Here is a 23046-nt window from a genome sequence, read left to right on the forward strand (position 1 = left end):
CAAGACACAATTGGGTCAGTGTTAGACAGCAGAGATGCTCTCCTTGCAGCTGTCACACTGCCAAAGTTTAAAGTGCAGTGGCTGAAAGAAGAGGAGAGGAGAGATGCTTTAAGAACACTGCTGACCACTGAATGCCGTGCTTCCCTCTACGATGAGCAGGATGTACATACGCCACAGATCCCCACCTCCAGCAGTCATTGACTATTTGAAGTCGGAGTCAGAGATGGAGATTCTGAACCATGTCCCCCATGATAAAGACTATATGTATGAAATTTAAGACAGCAACACCCTCTAGTGCACCGGCGGAAAGGCTCTTTAGCCTGGGCAGTCTTGTGCTGACTCCGAGTAGGATAAGGTTGTCTGACAAACAGTTTGAGAGACTCCTCCACATGAGGTATAACCACTTCTTTGATAAGCATGTCCAGTAAGATAGAAAAATGTGCTGTAAAGCCCGTTTGGTGAGTGAGCTACAGTGAGTTGAGTGTGTTTGGCCTGTTGGGAACATAAATTCGGGCTTCACACGGAGGCAGCAAATATGTTGGGATCAACATATATTTACCTCAAATGGCGGCACCAAATATGTAGGGGTCAATATATTAGGTCTCAGCAAGGGACACCAAATATGTAGGGATTTAATTGGCTATCGGAAATAATTAATAATTATTAATAATAATTAATAATTATAAATCACCTTGTGGGGCACCATTCCCGTAAAGGGAAAAATGATAGCCAGTTAAAGATATCAGTCTCATAAAATACGCTAAACTATTAATTTGGAGTTTTGATTATTAATTAAATTAATGACAACAACCAAAATTAACAGTAACGCTTGAAGGATTTCAGAGTTCTTGACGCAGCAGAGGTTGACTATTCATTCACTCTTGTGCAACATTAAACAGACAGCAGGCATGATTCCAAAGAATTATATTTATTGACAAATTAGCAAAGCAAACCAAAACACACAAATTCTAACTAACTATATACAAGCTTGGTGTGTATATGTGTGTGTGTGTGTGTGTGTGTGTGTGTGTGTGTGTGTGTGTGTGTGTGTGCAAGAGAGAGAGAGAGAGAGAGAGAGGGACAAAGGTGGATGTGATGGATGTTAAACAAAGGACCATTTGGCCTACAAAACAAAATGGCTGACAACAGAGAACTAAGATGGCCGAATCAAAGCTGGCTTCAGATCGGGGGAGGTCTGCTTAACCGTGTGGTCAGGACAAAGACAAAGGAAAAGAAGCAGGAACTTTGAGATGCCTGTTTGGGTGTAGCTCTGTTGAAAGCCTATTTGTTAATCAGTCTATGTGAATGTGATTTGTGTTGCAAACGGTCTGGATTAGTGCAGAGATTGTTTAGTTGGGTGCAAGAATCTGTTTGTGAACAGTATTAGCAAACTAAACACTTAGCTTTGGCGAAGCCAACTAATCAATGACCTAACTGCAAACTATCACAACAATAACTCAGTAAACAGCATCAAATCACATATAACAAATTAAATCGTCTTGCTTAGCCTGTAAAGCTGTGATAAGATAAGCCTGTAAAGCTGTGATAAGATATGCCCAGTTGTTACGTTACCAATCCTTGAATGGATGGGAGAATGAGTCACTTGGTGGTGTACTGCTTTGTTAGCCGGCAGAAGAAGGCTGGGAAGATGGTTCCAGGTGCAGTCTTTGTTGTGTCCTTTGTTCCAAAGGTGAAACTCCGAGGAAGCAGGTCGCTCAGGGTTTAGCAGAGTTAGATGCTGGGTGGTAACTCACTTAGTTCCTTGTTGCTGGAAAGCTAGTTGCAAACCTTGTGTTTGCAAGAGAGTCTATGATCAATTGCCCTCCCTTTAGTGGTTTGGGCTATGGAGCAAGGGTCTGGGCCTCTGTGCTGGTCCAGGCCCAGCCAGAAAGAGGTGTGAGCGGCTCAGCAGCTGGAGCAAGAGCTGTGAGCTGTTGTAGCCCTGTGAATCCCAACAGGCCTGTCAAATGCACAGTTCAAATTACATTTCATATGCAATGTTGTTTTCCTTTGAAGTCTCATCATTGTCTGATATGATGGTGAAGGCCAATATCTTATTTTATTTATTGATATTATTTTGAACAAATTCATGTTTGCATTAGATGGTTGGAAAGACAGCCTCTTTTAAGTTATTTTGTTGTATTGTAAAGAAATTCAGTTTGACGATGTTTATCTTCTGGTCTCAAAATAGAAATACATTTAATGATGATAAAAGTTTCCAATGAACATTTTAATCATAACTGTATTTGAAGACATTTTGCATACTGTCAGTACTGTAGCCTTGTTCTTGACACATTTTTCTGTTTTTCTGTGAAGTGCTGTTTGGGCTGATTTTCACAACTTTGCTGCCGGCTTTGTTGTATTAAAGAGCATAAAAGAGAGATCTTGTGTATGTCCTCCATATTAGAATAATGATTAGAATAAGGATTTGTACTGATCTGGGAATATGAGGTTTAAGTTCAAGTTCAAGTTCAAGTTTTTATGACAAAGACATCTCCTGGTAATGTCATCCTGGTTAACGTCAAGTTGTCATAATAAGGACATCCCAAACAAATTTAATGTGAACTTGTCACGACAAAGACAATTTCTGGTAATGTCACTTTAATTAATGTCAAGTTGTCATAATCAAGACAACCCAAACAATGTCAACTTCTCATTACAAAAACCGAATGACACTTAATGACAGCAGTCATAAACATTTATGACATGTACATAATGTTTATGACAAGTTCATGACAGTGTCATGTCATAGTTATGACAGCGTCATCTCACCCTCATGTCAGCTCTGTGATCTCACTGTTGTGTGACGACATGGCTTGTAGCAGCCAGCGTCCCAGTTAAACATGTTTGGGACATACAGAGTTCGTTACAAAGGACACAGTAAACTCAGTAAAACGCTTCAATAAATGCAGTTGTTTGAAATAGAAATTTTTGATATTTTCACAGCAATATAACATAGATATTAGAGAGAGAACTATGATGGTCAGTGGTGAGGGAGGCCGTTAGGCTGAAGAAGGAGGCCTTTCTGGTCTGGCTCGCCCAGGGGTCTCCGGAGGTAGCAGACAGGTACCGGTTGGCCAGAGGGGCTGCAGCTGTGGCGGTCGGAGAAGGACTTTCGGTTGGCCTCAAGGAAGTTCTGGCAGACTCAGGAAGGGAAAGCAGGGTTTGTCTCAGGCTGTGCTCAGCAGACATGGAGAACCGCTGACCCAAACTGGGGACATCGTTGGGTGGTGGAAGGAGCACTTTGAGGACCTCCTAAACCCAGTCACCACGTCCACCGTGAACGAGGCAGAGCCTGAAGACTCGGGGGAACTCTCGCCCATATCCCTAGCAGAGGTTGCTGAGGTAGTTTAAAAGCTCCCCAGTGGCAAGGCGCCGGGTGTGGATGAGATTCGCCCTGAGATGCTGAAGGCTCTGGACACTGTTGGGCTGTCTTGGCTGACCCACCTATTCAGTGTTGCGTGGAGGTCGGGTACGGTGCCTGTAGAGTGGCAGACCGGGGTGGTGGTTCCCATCTTCAAAAAAGAGGACCAGAGGGTGTGCTCCAGCTATTGGGGTATCATACTGCTCAGCCTCCGGGGTAAAGTTTACTCCAAGGTGCTGGAAAGGAGGTTCCAACTGATTGTCAAACTTCAGATTCAGGAGGAGGATGTGGATTCCGTCCTGGCCGTGGAACAGTGGACCAGCTCTTTACCCATGCGAGGCTGCTGGGGGGGTCGTGGGAGTTTGTCCATCCAGTCTACATGTGCTTTGTGGACTTGGAGAAAGCTTACGACCACATCCCTTGGGGGGTCTTGTGGGGGATACTGCGGGAGTACGGTGTGCCAGGCTCGCTGCTACAAGCCATCTGGTCCCTGTCCATGACCAAGGTGAGAGCTGTGTCCACATACTTGGTGTAAAGTCAAATACGTTCTCGGTGGGTGTTGGCCTCCGCCAAGATTGTCCCTTGTCACCAGTCCTGTTTGTGATTTTCATGGACAGGATCTTGAGGCGCAGCCATGGGGAGGAAGGGGTCCGGTTTGGGGACCTCAGAATTGCATTTCTGCTTTTCGCAGATGATGTGGTTCTGTTGGCTCCATCACACTGTGACCTCCACCATGCACTGGGGCGTTTTGCAGCCGAGTGTGAAGCAGTTGGTTTGAGAGTCAGCACCTCCAAGTCTGAGGCCATGGTTCTCTGCTGGAAACCGGTGGATTGCCTTTTCCGGGTTGGGGGAGAGTTACTGCCACAAGTGAGGGGGTTCAAGTATCTCGGGGTCTTGTTCACGAGTAAGGGTAGTACGGAGCGTGAGATGGATCGGTGGGTCAGTGTGGCTTCTGCAGTGATGCAGGCGCTGCGCTGGTCCGTCGTGGTAAAGAAGGAGCTGAGCCGGAAGGTGAAGCTTTTGATTTACTGGTCCATCTACGTTCCTACCCTCAGCTATGATCATGAGCTCTGGGCAGTGACCGAAAGAATGACATCGCGGATACAAGCGGCGGAAATGAGTTTCCTCCGTGGGGCGGCTGCGCTCAGCATTAGATAGGGTGAGGAGCTCGGACATCCGGAGGGTGCTCGGAGTAGAACCGCCGCTCCTTCGCGTCGGAAGGAGTCAGTTGAGGTGGTTCGGGCATCTGACCAGGATGCCTCCTGGAGCCTCCCGCTGGAGGTGTCTCAGGAACGTCCCACTGGTAGAAGGCCTTGGGGTAGACCCAGAACATGCTGGAGGGATTGCATATCTCATCTGGCCTGGGAATGCCTTGGGGTCCCCCAGAGGGAGCTGGAAAGTGTTGCTGGGGAGAGGGATGTCTGGGGTGCTTTGCTCAGCCTGCTGCCCCCGTGATACAGCCCTGGATAAGCGGATGAAAATGGATGGATGGATGGACTATGATGGTAAAAATTAAAGATTGTCTGAAGGTAATTTCTCTGGCATTTCTACTTTTTTGCTGTATCTAAAACATACCATACCATGACACTCCTGTATCATATCAAACCAAACCATGAGTTTTGTGAACTGTTACACCCCAACATGTCTTTCAAAGAAACATTTTTCCCTCAGGGAAGTGTAACATTTTTTGCTTTTATTTGCATTTCAAGTAATGATAATTGTCTTTTAGATTCACAGGGACAGATTCCAGGCAGTCCATATGTGCCCATCTGAGAGAAATGTCACACAGCACCTGAGGAGAATAATACTGCTTAGACATTTCTCAGATGAAGACAGTTTTCTTCTTCTTCTTTCGGCTGTTCCCTTTAGGGGTCTCTACAGCGAATCATCTGCTTCTATCGAACCCTATCCTCTGCATCCTCTTTTCTCACACCAACTGACTTCATGTCCTCTTTCACTACATCCATAAATCTCCTCTGTGGTCTTCCTCTAGGCCTCTTGTCTGGGAGTTCCAACCTCAGCATCCTTTTACCGATATATTCACTATCCCTCCTCTGAACATGTCCAAACCATTTCAGTCTGGCCTCTCTGACTTTATCTCCAAAACATCTAACATGAGCTTTCCCTCTGATGTACTCATTCCTGATCCTATCCATCCTCGTCACTCCCAAAGAGAACCTCAACATCTTCATCTATGCTACCTCCAGCTCTGCCTCCTGTCTTTTCCTCAGTGCCACTGTCTCTAAACCAAACAACATCGCTGGTCTCACCACCGTCTCATACACCTTTCCTTTTAATCTTTCTGGTACTCTTCTATCACACCAACATCCTCAAAGGAAAAACTGCGTCTGTAGTACTTTTTCTTGGCATGAATCCATATTGCTGCTCACAGATAATCACTTCTGCTCTTAGTCTAGCTTCCACTGCTCTGTCCCATAGCTTCATTGTATTGCTCATCAACTTTATCCCCCTGTAGTTGCCACAACTCTGCACGTCTCCCTTGTTATTGAAAATCGCCACCAGTACACTTCTCCTCCATTCCTTAGGCATCCTCTCACTCTCTAAGACCTTGTTGAAGAACCTAATCAAAAACTCTACTGCCACCTCTCCTAGACACTTCCATACCTCCACAGGTATATCATCACGACCAACTGCCTTTCCACTCTTCCTCCTCTTCATTGCCCTCCTCACTTCATCCTTACTAATCTTTGCTACTTCCTGCTCCACAATGGTCACCTCTTCTACTCTTTGTTCTCTCTCATTTTCCTCATTCATCAACTCTTCAAAGTACTCTTTCCATCTTCCCATCACACTTGTGGCACCTGTCAATACATTCCCATCTCTATCCTTAATCACCCTAACCTAACCTTCCCATCTCCTCTATCTCTCTGCCTTGCCAACCTGTGTAAATCAGTCTCTCCCTCCTTACTGTCCAACCTATTATACAAGTCATCGTATGCCCTTTGTTTGGCCTTTGCCACCTTTACCTTCACCTTATGCTGAATATCCCTGTACTCCTGTCTACTATCTTCATTCCTCTCAGTGTCCCACTTCTTCTTAGCTAACATCTTTCTCTGTATACACTCCCGCACTTCCTCATTCCACCACCAGGTCTCCTTATCTCCTTTCCTTCCAGATGACACACCAAGTGCTCTCTTACCTGTCTCTCTGATAACATTAGCTGTCGTTGTCCAGTCATTTGGGAACACCTCCTTGCCACCCAGAGCCTGTCTCCACTCCTCCCTGAAAACCACACACCCCCTTCCCTTTTCAGCTTCCACCGTTTCATCCTCTGTTCTGCCTTTGTCCTCTTCATCTTCCTCACCACCAGAGTCATCCTTCACACCACAATCCTATGCAGTCTGGCTACACGCTCACCTACCGCGACTTTGCAGTCACTGATCTCCTTCAGATTACATCTTCTACACAAGATGTAGTCCACCTGTGTGCTCCTCCCTCCGCTCTTATAAGTCATCCTATGTTCCTGCCTCTTCTGGAAGAAAGTATTCACTACAGTAATTTCCATCCTTTTTGCAAAGTCCACCACCATCTGTCCATCTGCGTTCCTATTCTGGATACCAAACCTGCCAATCACTTCCTCATCACCTCTGTTCCCTGCCCCAACAAGTCCATTGAAGTCTGCACCAATCACCACTCACTCACCTCCAGGGATATCCTGTATCACTTCATCTAACTCACTCCAGAACTTTTCCTTGTCTTCTAACTCACATCCTACCTGTGGGGCATAACCACTAATAACAATGAAAATCCCACCTTCAATTTCTAGCTTCAGACTCATCAACCTATCTGACATTCTTTTCACCTCCAGAACATTCCTAACAAACTCCTCCTTCTCAAGAGAAGACAGTAGTTATTTAAAATGTTTTATATAATCAACCTCATGTGTCTCTCATGTGAGACACATTACGTGCAACAGTGTAATTACCTCCGCCAAGGAGGTTATGTTTTCGCCGGTGTTGGTCTGTTTGTCTGTTTGTTTGTTTGTTTGTCTGCAAAATAACTCCAAAAGTTCTGAACGGAAAGGTTGATAATGGGACAAGGAACAGATGATAAAATTTTGGTGGTGATCGGTTGAAGTGAAGTGGATAAAATAATAAAATGGCAGGAAATCCGAGCTGCTTGGTGGAGGTCTGCCCTCTCCGAGTGCTTTTCTAGTTGATTTAGAATTAAGTACTGGAAACCCATACTATCCTCTATTAAACACAAATAAATATTGTTATTTCTGTGAATGTTCAGAATCTATGTTCATACCATGACAATTTTACTTTCTGTGTCAGAGTGAAACATGTTTGAGGTTACGCAGTAGTCTTCAACATTGCCTGCTTGAAAAATAAATGACTTAGTAAGTCCATTACACCTTATCTACAGTAACAAAAAATATAAAAAGCATAAACAGTGTTGAAATATCCTGTGAGATTGGGGACCTGCCACTATTTTCAGTGAGCTTGCACGCAGTTTGTAGACTGGCAGCCTTCACAGACCACACATTCTCACTCTGACCTTGTCACATATTGACATTAGGTCAGACTTTTCACATTGGAATATGACGTGCAAGGTACCCTGGGTGCGTTGGTTGTTGATGTTTTTGGACTCTGTGTCATCTTCAGCCTGTTACAAGCACTGTCTGTTTTCAAAATACACTTCCATTTTCACAGGAAATGTAGAGTTTGCATACAGTCTCTTTCAAAATAAATGCACCACATGGTTCAACACAGCAAATTTCCTTTTTTTTTTTTTTTTGCTTCAACAACAAGTGCACGTGGTTACGTCTACCCAACACACACACATGGTTGTGTTTAGAAAAAAAATAACTGGGTTTGGCTTTACAATCTTATGGGAAGCAAACACTGGCCTCCTGGGGGAAAGTCAGTGGATGCTGGAACCATACACCACCCCTCCCACCGGCCCTACAAGGACTACTACCACCTTTACTTTCATTGTTGTCCCCCTTCATTTCCCCCTGACACCGCCAGGCGTCATTAAACAATAACATATCATGCTGACGTCTTTCATCGGTGTCTGACACTGGAAGTCACTGTCCAAGCGACCAACAGTGACACCTGGTTTGTCGCAGATGCAGTATCAGTCTTCACATCAAGGATTGATTCATATTTTAGGTATTCATCTGAAAACTGAAAGAAAAAAAAGCACCACTCCAGACAAACACTGTACATAATTATGCACCTCACATATTAATAGCTTCAAGATAGGTTACTTGTAAAGTAAGGACCCAGCAGCTACTGCCATCCATCTGCAGCGCGCGCCTTAGTGCCTCTGCAGTTCATGTTGTGCTGCTTTATTGGTGCTGTCTCATCCATAAGAAATGAAAACATTAGGCATTGAAATTATTAGAAAAAGGTGAGCAAAACAAAACAATTAGATGACATAGTTAAAAAAAAGTATTCAGGAATATAATACAGTTTTTGTAGGAGTAAGTGTGTTTACAGGGTTTAGAATTAGGTCAGTCTGGAAAAGGCAGGGCAAAGCATCTATATTTTGCATTTCAGAACTCAATGCCTTGCACAAAATAAACAGTCACAGGGATTCTGACAGAAGTTGTGTGTACTCAGCTTAAACATTAAAATAAATACCTCTGGTTTCTCAAATTTTCCTGCTGTGTCTCTGCTCATTCCTTAAAGGGTCAGTAACAATGTGGATGTGATTTCTTAGTTAGGCTCCAAAATGACAATAGACCATTATTTGCACACTGCAGAGAATGAAAAATCTCTATTGCAAACGGTGAAATATGGTCTAAATGTGAACGTGTTATCAACCTTAAATAGTCGTGAAAAAACTTCCACTTTTGAACCTTTGAACATCTTCACTGTTGACCATAGACGTTTCTTTCCAACTGAAAAAATGTCGCTGGGTATACAGAGCTGGTTAATTGTCCAATTTCTAATATTTGGATATGTACTAATCACACACACACACACACACACACACACACACACACTGAAAAAGAGAGAGTGAGTCCTCCCTCCCTCCCTCCTTTGGTTTCCTGTCAGAGTAGCGCGCGCGCGTGTGTAGCCTATACAGTGCGTGCGTTTGGATAGCTGAGCAGTGAGTCTCCAGCTGCTGAGCGGAGTGGAGCACACAGCACAGCGGACGCGTCCAACTCATTTCTCCGTTGGACTGTCGTTTACTTTACCGTCAATGTGAGAGGAGAGGACAGAGAAACATGGATGGACAGCGCCGGTCTTTATTTTTACGGGGAACTTTATCTTTCCTTTTCCTTCCTGTGCTGCTGCTGGAGCCCGGGACTGCTGGTGAGTTATGCATATCCTAAACTTTGACAACGCTCTGTTTGTTCATCGCTGTGAGCTCACTACACTGCTCACTAATGTCACTCTCTCTGTATCTGAACCAAACTTGGAGCCTGTTGTTGTAATGAGCATGGGAAACGTTCCTGCACGTTACGCAGAGCCGAAAACATCCAGGCGCAACAGGTGACTCAGACAGCGGCTGACACACTGCTCAGTTATGCTCCAACTGCTGGGAAGCCTCTTATATTTGCTTACTGTTACCCTCGTTTAAAACAGTACAAGTGTTTTCCACATAGAACATTAGGCAGATCTTCTCCACTATGACAGGACTTTTCATCCAGCTACACGACTCTCTTCCCTCCATTAAATCTCATCACATTTGAGAACTTTGAGAAAAGTTACTTGGTAGAATTGATCATCTATTGGTCAGTAATTGTAATTCTCAGTACATCAAAAGCTCAATTTAAACACCTTTTCTAACAATGACACTTTTGAGGTTGTTTCTGTTGTCACATTTTGAAATTAAGTGTAAAACACATTCCTTGTAAAGATATTAATCTTTTTATTGGACCCTTACACTTCCAGTTTAATATGTTATTCTGCATCTCCTGTGCCTTTTGTTGAACATCTTACACTTATGACAAAATGTGTCATGTCTTGTGCATCATTTATACACATCTCCTTATATTTGATATCTTTGTAAACTTATGGATTACCACAAGAGTTTTAAATACATGTTTAATCAGTGTTTGGCTTCACAGTATGACTTTGTATTTAATGTTCCAGTGAGTTCCTCAGTTCCTGCATGATATGTAAAAAGGTGTTTTGGGGTTTATTTGTTTATGTCTCCTTATAAGTTTGTATGCTAGCAGTCTCACTTTCCCTCCTATACACTGTAATTGTATGTGTTAACAATGGCACTTAAACAGACTTGGCCAATTTCCATCTGTCATACCAAACACCTCCCATTTCAGTTAACCACTGAAACTTCCCCATGCTCGCTGACAGGTGGGCAGACTGAACATGAAAATGACAAGCAAAATTCTTCCTTAGCTGCTGTGAATACACATTATGTGCTGTCCCCATTCTCCTTCCCTTCTAACCTCTTCTTTTTCTCCCCCCCTGTCTGCTGTTTGTTCCTGCCCTCCTCCCACAGTGGGGCCTATTTTGAATCTGGAAATCCCAAATACCAGAAGGACAGTGTGGTCTTGCTCCATTGTATGTGTCACAAATAGACAAACTTACACCCACATGCCCTCATACTCCCCACCAATACACATGAACACACACACGCACTCCCTGTTATTCTGACTTCTCCAGAGCACCTTGGCCCAGAGGAAGCTGCTCGCCACCCTCCCAGTACCCGAGCAGCTTGACATTTTGGTTATCCAAACACAGCAGACGGACTCTGTTGTTTTTATCTTTTCTCTCCTTGTTTGCTTTCAATTGATGTCTGTAACCATCCGCTCAGTGGGCTGTCACAGGAAGGTTCCTTCCTTCCTTTTCCAGGGAATCCTAGTGTCTGGGCAGGGTCCACTATGTGCTTGTATGTCTCCCAGTCCTTGTGCTTAGACAAGATGGTGCTGGACACAAACTATCTGAAAGGTGCCAATCAAAAATCAAAGTTGAAAGGGAAAAGGAGGCTGTGTAAAAGTTGAAATGGATAAATAGATTTTTTTTGGAACCGCAGGGGTTGTGCTGTAGCTGATTTATTGACTTATGTACATATATATTATTGAGGAGACCGAAGAATTCAGCAGTTTGAGAGAGAGAGAGCTCTCTTTTTCTGTGTGAAAAAGTTTGTGTGTGGGCACTGTTCAGTTCAGCTAAGCCCACAGTCCCACTGTGTTTACACTGACTTTATTGGGATTCAGTGTGCAGAGGAGGGGAGGGGAGGAGAGAAGGGGTCACCCACTTTAACCTTACTGAAGTGTCTCCCTTTGATTTTTTACCATTTTTAGTCAACTTCCTCTCATGCTCTCCCCTCTCAACTCACTTCGCTGACTCCAGGGTCAAAAAGACGGATGGATGGAGGCGGAGGTGGCAGAGAGAGAGAGGGAACCTGAGGGAATTAAGGGAGGAGGATAAAAACAGAAGGAATGAGAGGATTAAGACAGAGTTGTTGGGGTGGGAGGATAACTTTCAGGAGCAGAGGGAGAGAGCTAGTCACCTGCTGTGGCAGTTATGTAGCCCTGCGCAGCCTCTTGCCAGTTGTCTCCCCTCATTTCAGTGACAGGACTAGCTAAAGAGAAGGAAGATTCTTATTTCCATACACATCTTTTCATTGCACTGCTCAGGAGAAGTGTTACCTATTTTAGATTGAGGGACCTTGGCTTCACACAGGGCTCTACACTCACTAAACTATCATACTCTCTAAATGTGGACTAAAGTCAATGAATAAATAAAAATTAAATGAATACAATGAATGATAAAAATAAAGAAAAAGGCAGTTCTTTGCTCCTGGCAGAGCCTCTCTCAAGCCTCTGCAGTATACAGTACAGGCCAAAAGTTTGGACACACCTTCTCATTCAATGCGTTTTCTTTATTTTCATGACTATTTACATTGTAGATTCTCACTGAAGGCATCAAAACTATGAATGAACACATGTGGAGTTATGTACTTAACAAAAAAAGGTGAAATAACTGAAAACATGTTTTATATTCTAGTTTCTTCAAAATAGCCACCCTTTGCTCTGATTACTGCTTTGCACACTCTTGGCATTCTCTCCATGAGCTTCAAGAGGTAGTCACCTGAAATGGTTTCCACTTCACAGGTGTGCCTTATCAGGGTTAATTAGTGGAATTTCTTGCTTTATCAATGGGGTTGGGACCATCAGTTGTGTTGTGCAGAAGTCAGGTTAATACACAGCCGACAGCCCTATTGGACAACTGTTAAAATTCATATTATGGCAAGAACCAATCAGCTTACTAAAGAAAAACGAGTGGCCATCATTACTTTAAGAAATGAAGGTCAGTCAGTCCGGAAAATTGCAAAAACTTTAAATGTGTCCCCAAGTGGAGTCGCAAAAACCATCATGCGCTACAACGAAACTGGCACACATGAGGACCGACCCAGGAAAGGAAGACCAAGAGTCACCTCTGCTTCTGAGGATAAGTTCATCCGAGTCACCAGCCTCAGAAATCGCAAGTTAACAGCAGCTCAGATCAGAGACCAGATGAATGCCACACAGAGTTCTAGCAGCAGACCCATCTCTAGAACAACTGTTAAGAGGAGACTGCGTGAATCAGGCCTTCATGGTCAAATGGCTGCTAGGAAACCACTGCTAAGGAGAGGCAACAAGCAGAAGAGATTTGTTTGGGCCAAGAAACACAAGGAATGGACATTAGACCAGTGGAAATCTGTGCTTTGGTCTGATGAGTCCAAATTTGAGATCTTTGGTTCCAACCGCCGTGTCTTTGTGAGACGCAGAAAAGGTGAACGGATGGATTCCACATGCCTGGTTCCCACTGTGAAGCATGGAGGAGGAGGTGTGATGGTGTGGGGGTGTTTTGCTGGTGACACTGTTGGGGATTTATTCAAAATTGAAGGCACACTGAACCAGCATGGCTACCACAGCATCCTGCAGCGACATGCCATCCCATCCGGTTTGCGTTTAGTTGGACGATCATTTATTTTTCAACAGGACAATGACCCCAAACACACCTCCAGGCTGTGTAAGGGCTATTTGACCAAGAAGGAGAGTGAGTGAGTGCTGCAGCAGATGACCTGGCCTCCACAGTCACCGGACCTGAACCCAATCGAGATGGTTTGGGGTGAGCTGGACCGCAGAGTGAAGGCAAAGGGGCCAACAAGTGCTAAACACCTCTGGGAACTCCTTCAAGACTGTTGGAAAACCATTTCAGGTGACTACCTCTTGAAGCTCATGGAGAGAATGCCAAGAGTGTGCAAAGCAGTAATCAGAGCAAAGGGTGGCTATTTTGAAGAAACTAGAATATAAAACATGTTTTCAGTTATTTCACCTTTTTTTGTTAAGTACATAACTCCACATGTGTTCATTCATAGTTTTGATGCCTTCAGTGAGAATCTACAATGTAAATAGTCATGAAAATAAAGAAAACGCATTGAATGAGAAGGTGTGTCCAAACTTTTGGCCTGTACTGTATATATTGGCAAATTATTATATACAGTATATTAAAATAAAATACCATACACAGCTGGCACAAAGTGCCCCCTTCAAGTGTATTTTGGCATTTTTATTATATTTTGTATTTTTCTGAGTCATGTCCTGACTTTGATTAGTTACACTCTTCGCCAAATATTTTTTGACAAATAAATAGTGCATAGCATTAGTTCAGACGGAACACGATATCAAGCTCAGTTCACATCCCAGCTACATCAGCTGATCTCAAGCAGCCCAATCAACTGATGGACCAGCTGATTGATGGAAGGAAGTCAGTTGATGGATCACATGATTCCTTTCTATGCAACCAATTAGCAATTATCATTCAGGGTGCCCTTTTTAAACTGCTTTGGTCTGCCTACTGTTGCTGTTTCCTCTTTAAGCCACTTTGCAACCCGCCTCCACCCCAGCTCCTCCTTTTCATGTTTTGTCTGACTTATCAGTGACATTTCTGTTTGTCATTGATGCTGCTCAGTTCTTTTCCCAGAGGGTCTTTGCTGCTGCTCTTAGGCTTTCCATGTAGGCACGTGGAAGGGCAGAGAAGGGTCTGGAGAGGCCCCAGAACAGAGCCATAAGGCCGAATATAATACTGCAAATGGAAATTAAGTGTTCTTTGACTAACTTAATTTTGTGCTCAAGAAGGTTGTTACTGGAACGAGAGGATGACGTATGACTATAGTAGAATCTGCAAATCATTTGTCAGGTGTAGTGTTATAAACATTATACACATCACTGTAAGCGAGCCAGTCACTTTATCATGTATTTTTCCATAACTGTAGCATGATCGGTTTAGTAATACCGCTCTGTGTAGTTGTGTCCTCCACCTTAGTTAAATGTGTTGTTTATGTTCATAATGGCATCTGTAGCCTTTGGGGTGTGAATACCTGCATTCAGCACAGTGAATTACACAAAATCCCACTGGCAGAAACTGACTTTCACTCGCTCTCTTCTTTACTGTCTTCGGCCACAGGGCACTGCAGGATGGATAGACATATTACCGAGGTCCACTGTCTGAAATGCAGATTTGGGACATGTTGAAAGTTTGCACCGTCCAGCAGCACCAGCCTCTAAAGCGTTGTATACACTGTGCAGTTTTTGGCGGTCCCAGACCAAAGATGACCATCGTGAAAGAAATGTGGCAATATCTTTGGTCGTGGCTCTAAAACAGTGGTCCTATGTCGCACAGTCAGAGAGGTCCATTGTTGCGGTCTTGCAATGAGACGGTCTGGAATAAAATTCTGACAGTGTCAGAGACTTGGAATGACCATCTCACTGTGTCACTGCTGTTATGACCTACGTCTACTAACCAATCAATAGCATTGCAGCATGAAATGACACACTGGCGCTAAACCCAAACAAAAAGACAGATAGCAGCTCGCCATGGAGGCAAAACTAGCTAAAAAATATGTGGGATATCAGCAAAGAGGAAAACCTTGTGGAGTTGTGGCAGCAGAAGCCTTGCCTGTATGATATGTCCTCCAGAATAACATGGGGGGAGTGCTCTGCCACAGCCGCTGTGTTGTTATTGCCGGAAGAGGAGCTGCGAGCAGCCTCTCTGTTAGCACCACTGAAAACCAAGACACTGGGCAGGCCAAGCACAGGGTTTTTAAGGCAAAACAGACTGAGCAGAGAGTTATTTTCTTCCCCATAGAGGTTTTATTTATTGAGTTCATGCTGCAGCGTGTGTTGGTTAGCCGGTTTACATGCTGATCGCTGCTCCTCTCATTAATGTTTGTTTCTGGGTGATGGCCTAAGTATTCACAATGTACTTCATGTTCGCCTTGCAAATGTAATTATTTAGACATTAAATTCAAACAACCCCTACTCAATATGGGAAGCTATTGCATCGTATGTCATAACCTGCGGTTCAATAGGCGCTGTCATGGTACAGTCTGCATACATCAAATTAGTGTCTTACCCAAGCTTTAGCTTGCACTAAACTAATAAGGTTGCTAAAATCTCACAGTTTGTACAGGTATGGACACTAGGAAGCACACAACTTTCAGTCAAAAAGTCGAGAAGTCCCATCAGAAGATCATAAAATTCAAAGAATCACAATGCTGCCCAGGGCAGAGTTGCTAGCTGAAGCGAGAGCTGCTCATGCTGGTGGACGGTAGGGCTGTGACAATAACTGCATCACCGCAATACCGCGGTCACGTGATGCCTACCGCGGTGAAGAGGTCATCACCTCACAAAAAAAAAAGAAAAAAAAAAGGTGATTCATCACGGCGGCGGATCTGGTTCCCAAGCCAAATGTTAAAAGAATACTCAAAGGATTTGGGAGTTATGCCCTTTCGCTATCATTTTCATATTGAGACAACATGATGGATATCGTTTTTGTGTCTGTACGTCCAGTGGCTGGGTCTCAGCGGTTAGCAATGGGGTCAGTACGTCCGGCGCTGTGATCTGCGGAGGGATACACCGGTGAGCAGGCACAGACGTAGCCTGTAAACAAAACTCAGTTGTTTATTTAGCCTAACGATATCTCCGGACTATAGTAGCTGCAATGAACTACTTTGAACGCGATTTTGAGGAGTTTCTTGTAGCGGACACAGATCCAGAGCCATACCTGTTTGAGCCAGAGCATACAGATGAGGAACTCCAGGTGTTGGATGCTGAGCGGGCGAGAAGAGAGGCTGAATCCTCCGGAACGGCGGAGCAGCAATGGGCCTAGGGGAGACAGAGGTCAGGGGAGGACTGGTGGTGTAGCTGCGGGGCTAGCTAACATATTCCTACGGAGGTGGAATCATTTTGCTGCACAGAATGGGATTCGGTGCTACCATTGTTGGGGAGATATATCATCAGGAGGAAAACCGCCGCAGAGAGTGCATCACAAGGAGTGAAAACTTTTCAGCAATCACTAAGTTAAACTGGAAAAAACGCCCCAGGCCTGCAGGAGCTGATGGACAGCTTTCAGTCGAGTGAGTAATATCGTCCGTGTCGTGTCTTTGTTTGCTTTTACCGAGTGACCTAGCGTACCTGTCCCAGAGCCAGCTGCAGCTGTTGCTCACCGGTGTCACTCTGTCACTGCGGTGAGAAAAAATACATACCGTCACAGCCCTAGTGAACGGTGCACCTCCAAAACAGCCATTACTCAGTTTCAAACAGCAGAACTTGGCAACATATCTATCCTTCCTGTGTTGGACTTTGGCCAGCGTGCAGCGATGCGGCCCCCCGGTGCAGCATGCAGCCAGATGGCACTTCATCACTTAAACAACCGACAACTGCTGCAGGAGCAGACGGTAAAGAAGAGAGCAAGTGAAAGAGAGAGTCACCATGTTTTTCAGAGCTTGTCGAATTTGTGCTCGTGTTTCAATGGTAATGGACTATATCCAGCTATCACACGCACACCCATTCTCTGTTTAAGAAAGAAGTAAAACTGGCTAGAGGGGGGCTTTAATTATTACTGTTAGTTATTCTGACAGTGGGGGGTTGTTGTGAAAGATGCACAGGTTCTACACTGAGATCATTTGTAGAATAGCAGCGGGGTCAGGGTTTGAGGACTCTTTGAGAATGAATAAATAAAATTGAATAAATAGGTTTTAGTCCAGTTCCTTATGGATTTCGTTCAAAATTTTTGGGGAGTTTGTCACAAACCAGCTCAGTGAATATGACAAGTAGGGAGTCCACACAAAAGATTTACTTGAAACAAGCAGAATTTATTAAACTACAATTAACAATTAACTATAACCAATGGAGTGTGTAGGTCAGAAAAGTCAGTTATGAAAGCCATGCATGGCTGTGTGTCAGGTGTGCTGTAGAGGTGTTGAAGGCGCAAACCAAAAGCAATGATGCCCAGTGGATGTCAGCTGAAGGAAGGGATAGACCAAGTGAACACATGAGGCAGCTTTTATGGCCTGGAAGCCTAGGTGAGCCTAATCAAGGCAACAACCCTCCCATGTCAGCCAACTGCCTGATGAGGCTGGCTGGGACATTCTCAAAGACAGTTTTGATACCCACCAGGGCTGGGTATCGTTTGGGTTTTTTCCGATACCGGTGCCGAACCGATACTTTTAAAACGCTACCGGTGCTTCAGTGGTGCCTGAACCAATACCTCAAAATATGAGTCTTTTTATGGAGGTTGAAAAGTGGCACAAATGGGCCACCTTTCAGAAGTGCTTGAGTATTTTGTATAACAGTTTTAAATTATAATAAAAACAAGGTTTTTATTTATTTATTGCTGAGGCAAATTAGAAATACCTAGAAATAAATAGGTATATGAACTCTATTAACAGTTTTAAAATATAATAAAAAACAATAATATTAACTCTATTAAAGTCCAGTCACTGTAGGCAGCCCAGGCTCCGCAAACAACAACGAAAACATTTTGGTCCCGTCTGTGCCAACCATAGACATATATATATGTCTATGGTGTCAACCAGCCAGCGCAAGACCAGAGCTACAGGCTGCAATGAGGCTAAAAACAGAGTTCAAATAACGTTTTTCCAAACAACTTTTTATGTCGGGGCTTCAAGACACTTGGATCACTACGGACGAGCAGTATGGAGATATTTTGTGGTTTCAGTTATTGTTTTTGGACTTTTGAATCTGGGGCGCCGTAAGCCTTCATTAGGTGGAGTTTTGTTGCTACCTCCTCTCCCCTTGGATCTCCGAAAGTGTTGTGAGGACTCTAGGGGTGACCTAGCTCCGTTGTGTTTGATAACATTGTTGAACGGAAACAGAAGTGACGCCCAGTGGTGCTTAGCGTGCCTTTAGGTGTAAGCACAGGTAATGGGATACCTGCTGGGCATCGCTGCCTGTCGCACCTCCAACAGTGCCAAAGCGCGATAGACATTGACGAATTGGTTCTTAACATCCAATTAAGTTTAATACAATTATTGTACCACGTATATCAGCGGAATAAAGGTATAAACTGTTTCATAAACACACACTCTAGACTAACCTATTGTTGCAGTAAAACAAAATGAGAAGACACATATTCATGAAAACAGGTTGATTAATCAACCCAACCATATTTAAAGTTCCTTAAGGGAACCCTCCTTAACTACCGTCACAAGATGGCAGTATGGCTCCATGTCAAATGAGGGATTAAAAACCTAAACTCATAATTTCCTAATGCTTTGGTCTACAGAAAAAAAGAAAAAATATCATTCAGCTAACAAACAAGGAGTATGTACATTTACAATGTTAGAACATGAGAAAAATGTATAATTTCACTTCTGGAATAGAAACTTGGTTTCTGATCAGGAACGCATACTTAATTTGTGACATTAACATCTGTTCAGTGTCCTCTTCACCCAGTTGTGAATTAGATGGTGTGATTTCCCGGGATGACAAGAAGGGACAGGATGTGGTGCACTTAAGAAGCATTGTCCACAGACCCTGGTCTAATTCTTAATCAAGTCTGTTGCCCCAAGCTGAATTATTTTAAGACGTTAATGACATCTGGGACCTGGAGGGGTCTCAAGTGACCTTTTTACCCCTCTTGGCACCCGGATGAGGGAGCGTTCATCAAGACCAGGGTGAGACCAGGGGCAGGGTGTAAACATTTGACCCTCCGAGCGGCCTCTCAATTTGTATGTTCACTTATAATCGGGGTTCTGGAGGAGTTTAGAAGGCTGTTGTTCCTACAGCTGGTTCCGCGCATCCTCTGCAGGTGGTAGCTTGTTACTCTCTGCCTTATACTGGTCAAAATGTGCCATCTCAGCTCTGGCATGTTTCTTTTTGCGATACCTTTTGAGTAACAGGAAGCACACAAACCTAGTCAAGTGTTTCTGTTGTTCCTCTGTTACTCTTAAATTATCTGAAAACATCCTCAAAGCTTCAACGATGTCATCCTCAACTTTAAGGAAGATCTTGAACCATGTTGCATTATGCCTAGTTAACACTACAACTTAAGCCCTGATTTGCGACTAATTTAAAATAATTAAAAATATTTTTTGGATCTCCCCACCAGAGGCCCCAGATAAGACGCAAATCAGTGTTGGCTCCACACTCACAAAATTGGTGCTCGAATGCTAACTGCTCAAAAATGTGAGGCGAGAAGTCACCAACACAATACAGACACACTCCAGATATTCAGCATACTAAAAATCTGGACCTGTCAGGGACTGTTGGCGAGCTACAGCTGATGAGAGCCCAAGACACAGGTTGAGAACAGAGACAAAATCTGCTTTTTCCCCTCAGTATCTGTGTTACATGGATTTCGCCACCGCTCTGTCACTTTAGGAGACTAGCAGCAGTCCTGAGTCTTATCTTAGGAAGGCTAAAGCCAGTTTCTTTCTTGAGATAATAAGACAGGCAAAAGGGAATACAAAAATGTTATGGAAAAGTATTGATCAACTCATAGGAAAAGAGTGCCTCAAGAGTGAACCTTTGGAACTTAAGTCAAATGGGATTATATAAGATAATAGTTTGACTGTTGCAAATAGTTTTAATGAATATTTTATTAATTTTGTATTAGAAATGAGTAGCAACTCTACAGAAACTCAGCTCCCACTGAATTTAATAAGTGAAGTAAATGCACTGAATTTTAATCATACAGGTGAGGCAAAGGTAAGTATAATTCTTTCCTCATTATCCAATTCAAAGGCAAAGGATATTTGGGGAATTGATCTTGTTCTTAAAAAATACAAAGATGATTTAACAATGCCCATCACTGGTATTGTCAACCTGTCGCTGGATGAAAGCATATTCCCTAGCAGTCTGAAGACGACCATTATAGCTCCTGTATACAAAGCAGGTGACAGACAGGAGGTAAGCAACTACAGGCCGATCGGTATACTTCCTGCCATTTCAAAAGTTGTTGAAAATGTTGTTGTTGAACAACTAGTAGCTCACCTAAATAAAGAAAGTCTACTCCATCCCATGCAATTTGGGTTTAGAGCTATCCATTCTACTGACACGGCGTGTTGCTACTTCCTTGAAGTCATTAAGGCTAACCTCGACAAAGGAGGGGTGGTGGGTGCTGTATTTCTTGACCTGCGTAAGACTTTTGATACAGTACTACTCTCTAAATTGTCTAAATTCAAACTCTTTGTCAACGTACTGAATTGGATTCAGTCTTACTTACTTGATCGCTCTCAGTGTGTCAGGATAAAGGATAAAACATCCTCTCTAAAAACCTGTGTTACAGGAGTGCCACAAGGTTCCATCTTAGGACTGTTGTTGTTCAGTGCATTCATCGGTGACCTCCCAACTGTGTGTGATGGTGTGGAGATCCTGTTGTATGCAGATGACACAGTCTTATATGTACATGGGAAAGACCCTGATGAGGTAGCTAACAAATTATCATTAACTATGGAGAGAGTTGTGAAGTGGCTCAGTTACTCATGTCTCACTTTGAATACTAAGAAGACTGTGACCATATATTTTAGGAATAAACAAAGACAAAGGGCTTTTCCAAATATTTGTGTAAATGGACAAATGATTAAAAATGTTGATGAGTTTAAATACCTGGGTGTCACTTTAGATCCCACTCTTACATTCAGAAGGCATATTAAAGATTTGTGCCATGTATTGAAATATAACATAGCTAACTTTAGACATATATCGGGAGCCTTGAAAGTCCTGGATAGGAAATCAAGACCGTATCACCATTGTGAAATTCTTGTTAAATATAAAATGTTAAGTTTTGATAATTTGATTTGGTACTGAGATGTTCGTTTAGTGCATAAAATAATCTATAATGCTGCTCCTCCACCACTGAAGAGCTTTGTTCAGCTCCGCTCTGAGCAAACTAGCAGAACCTCCAGGTCTGCTTCAGGGGGAGATTGCAGCGTTCCTAAACGACGCTCCTCCTTTGCACAATCTGCTTTTCCTTCTAAAGCCATTAAAGAATGGAATAAGCTCCCTGTCAATCTTAAAACCTGCACAGACGTCCGTGTTTTCTCTCATGAAGCTAAAAAATGGATTTTAAGTAATCAGTCTTGTCAGCATTAATTTTACATTTTTGACTGTTTTTGCTACTTTGGACACGTGTGCTCCATGTTTTAATATTTGTATACTGTCTTGTCTTTACTTAGCCTGCTATTGTGACTGAGTGTGTGTGTGTGTGTGTGTGTGTGTGTGTGTGTGTGTGTGTGCACGCGCGCATGTGTGTGTGTTGGTCCTGCCAGTGTGGGTATTCGATGGGTTGTTTGTGGAGATGATGATGGATTTTGTCCTGTGTTTTATTGTCTTTGTTCACCTGCCCAGGGGCTACAGATGGAAAGTAGCTAGAAGCTAAATCTGGTACAAAACATCTTTTTTCCTCGTGAGATTAATGTGCACTGTCCCTGTTACAAATACATTTAATAAACTAAACTAAACTAAATTCACTCCAGTGGGAAAAGTGAACATGAGGACAGATTATGCGCAATTATTTCACCTCATAGTCACTAAAGTAAGTACTGGACCCATTTTTCACAAGCACCGCCCATTCTAAGCATACTGACACTAAAATGGCATTTTTCAGACTGACATATCAGGAGAAAATGTCCTTTGATCGAGACAAGTCTCTCCTTTAGCAACACACTCTGTCAAGATCTGGCAACAACTGACGTGATATCTTACTGGGTTGATACCAGGGCAGGAATTTCACGTTGTTCATTCCCAATTTGGCCCTGTGCCCTTGAAAAAAATATCTGCCCTAAGGCCACAGTGGCCTTGATGCTCCGCCCGCACTGCCCCAGGTGATTTTGCGGTTTTCTCCTCTGCCTCTTTCCTGTCAACACGGCTTTGACACCTGCCTCTATTGAGAAAAAAATAATGCAATGACAGTCTGGATTCTTATTGGGCAACATCAAATGAGACGATGCGTACATCACCAGTGGTGGGTTTGATTCGAGCCTGGCATGAACCGCTCGGACGGGCATTAATGACAGTTTGACATCTATCACCGGGCCAACCAGGAGACTTCATCAAACACCCGGGCAGGGATCAGTACCGAGACCCGGTATTAAACACCCCAAGGCAAGTTTAATCAACACCGTAATAACAGTAAGCTCTGCTATTATCGGCGTTACTTTTTAAAGTTTCGGTTTCATCATCATTTTGCAGCCTCTCTCCTGCTATCTGCATGTCACCCCTCACCGTGCGCGCACACACACAGACACACAAACTCAACAGCAGAGAGGCCGCGGTGCAGATGAAGTGAATATAACTCCAAGATGACTCTAGTTGACGACAACTACGCTTGTTACTGTGAGTAAGTGCAATAAAACCTCTGCCAGCCAAGCCAGTACTTTATCAGTACATGTGATCAGCATGTAGAAAGCCATATTTCAATCCGCTCTGTCCGCAGTCTCTCATT

General features: G+C 43.5%; 1 protein-coding gene across 1 annotated transcript in view; it reads left to right on the plus strand.

The window, feature by feature from the left end:
- Positions 1–9424: 9424 nt before the first annotated feature.
- Positions 9425–23046, plus strand: part of LOC117266445 (TGF-beta receptor type-2-like) — a 63646-nt gene continuing 50024 nt past the window's right edge. Inside the window, exon 1 of the mRNA XM_033641657.2 lies at positions 9425–9654. Within this exon, the coding sequence (XP_033497548.1) occupies positions 9567–9654 (88 nt within the window). The 5' untranslated portion in view covers positions 9425–9566. The remainder of the gene's footprint in view (positions 9655–23046) is intronic.

This window comes from Epinephelus lanceolatus, chromosome 10 (assembly GCF_041903045.1).
Source record: "Epinephelus lanceolatus isolate andai-2023 chromosome 10, ASM4190304v1, whole genome shotgun sequence".
Lineage (NCBI taxonomy): Eukaryota > Metazoa > Chordata > Actinopteri > Perciformes > Serranidae > Epinephelus > Epinephelus lanceolatus.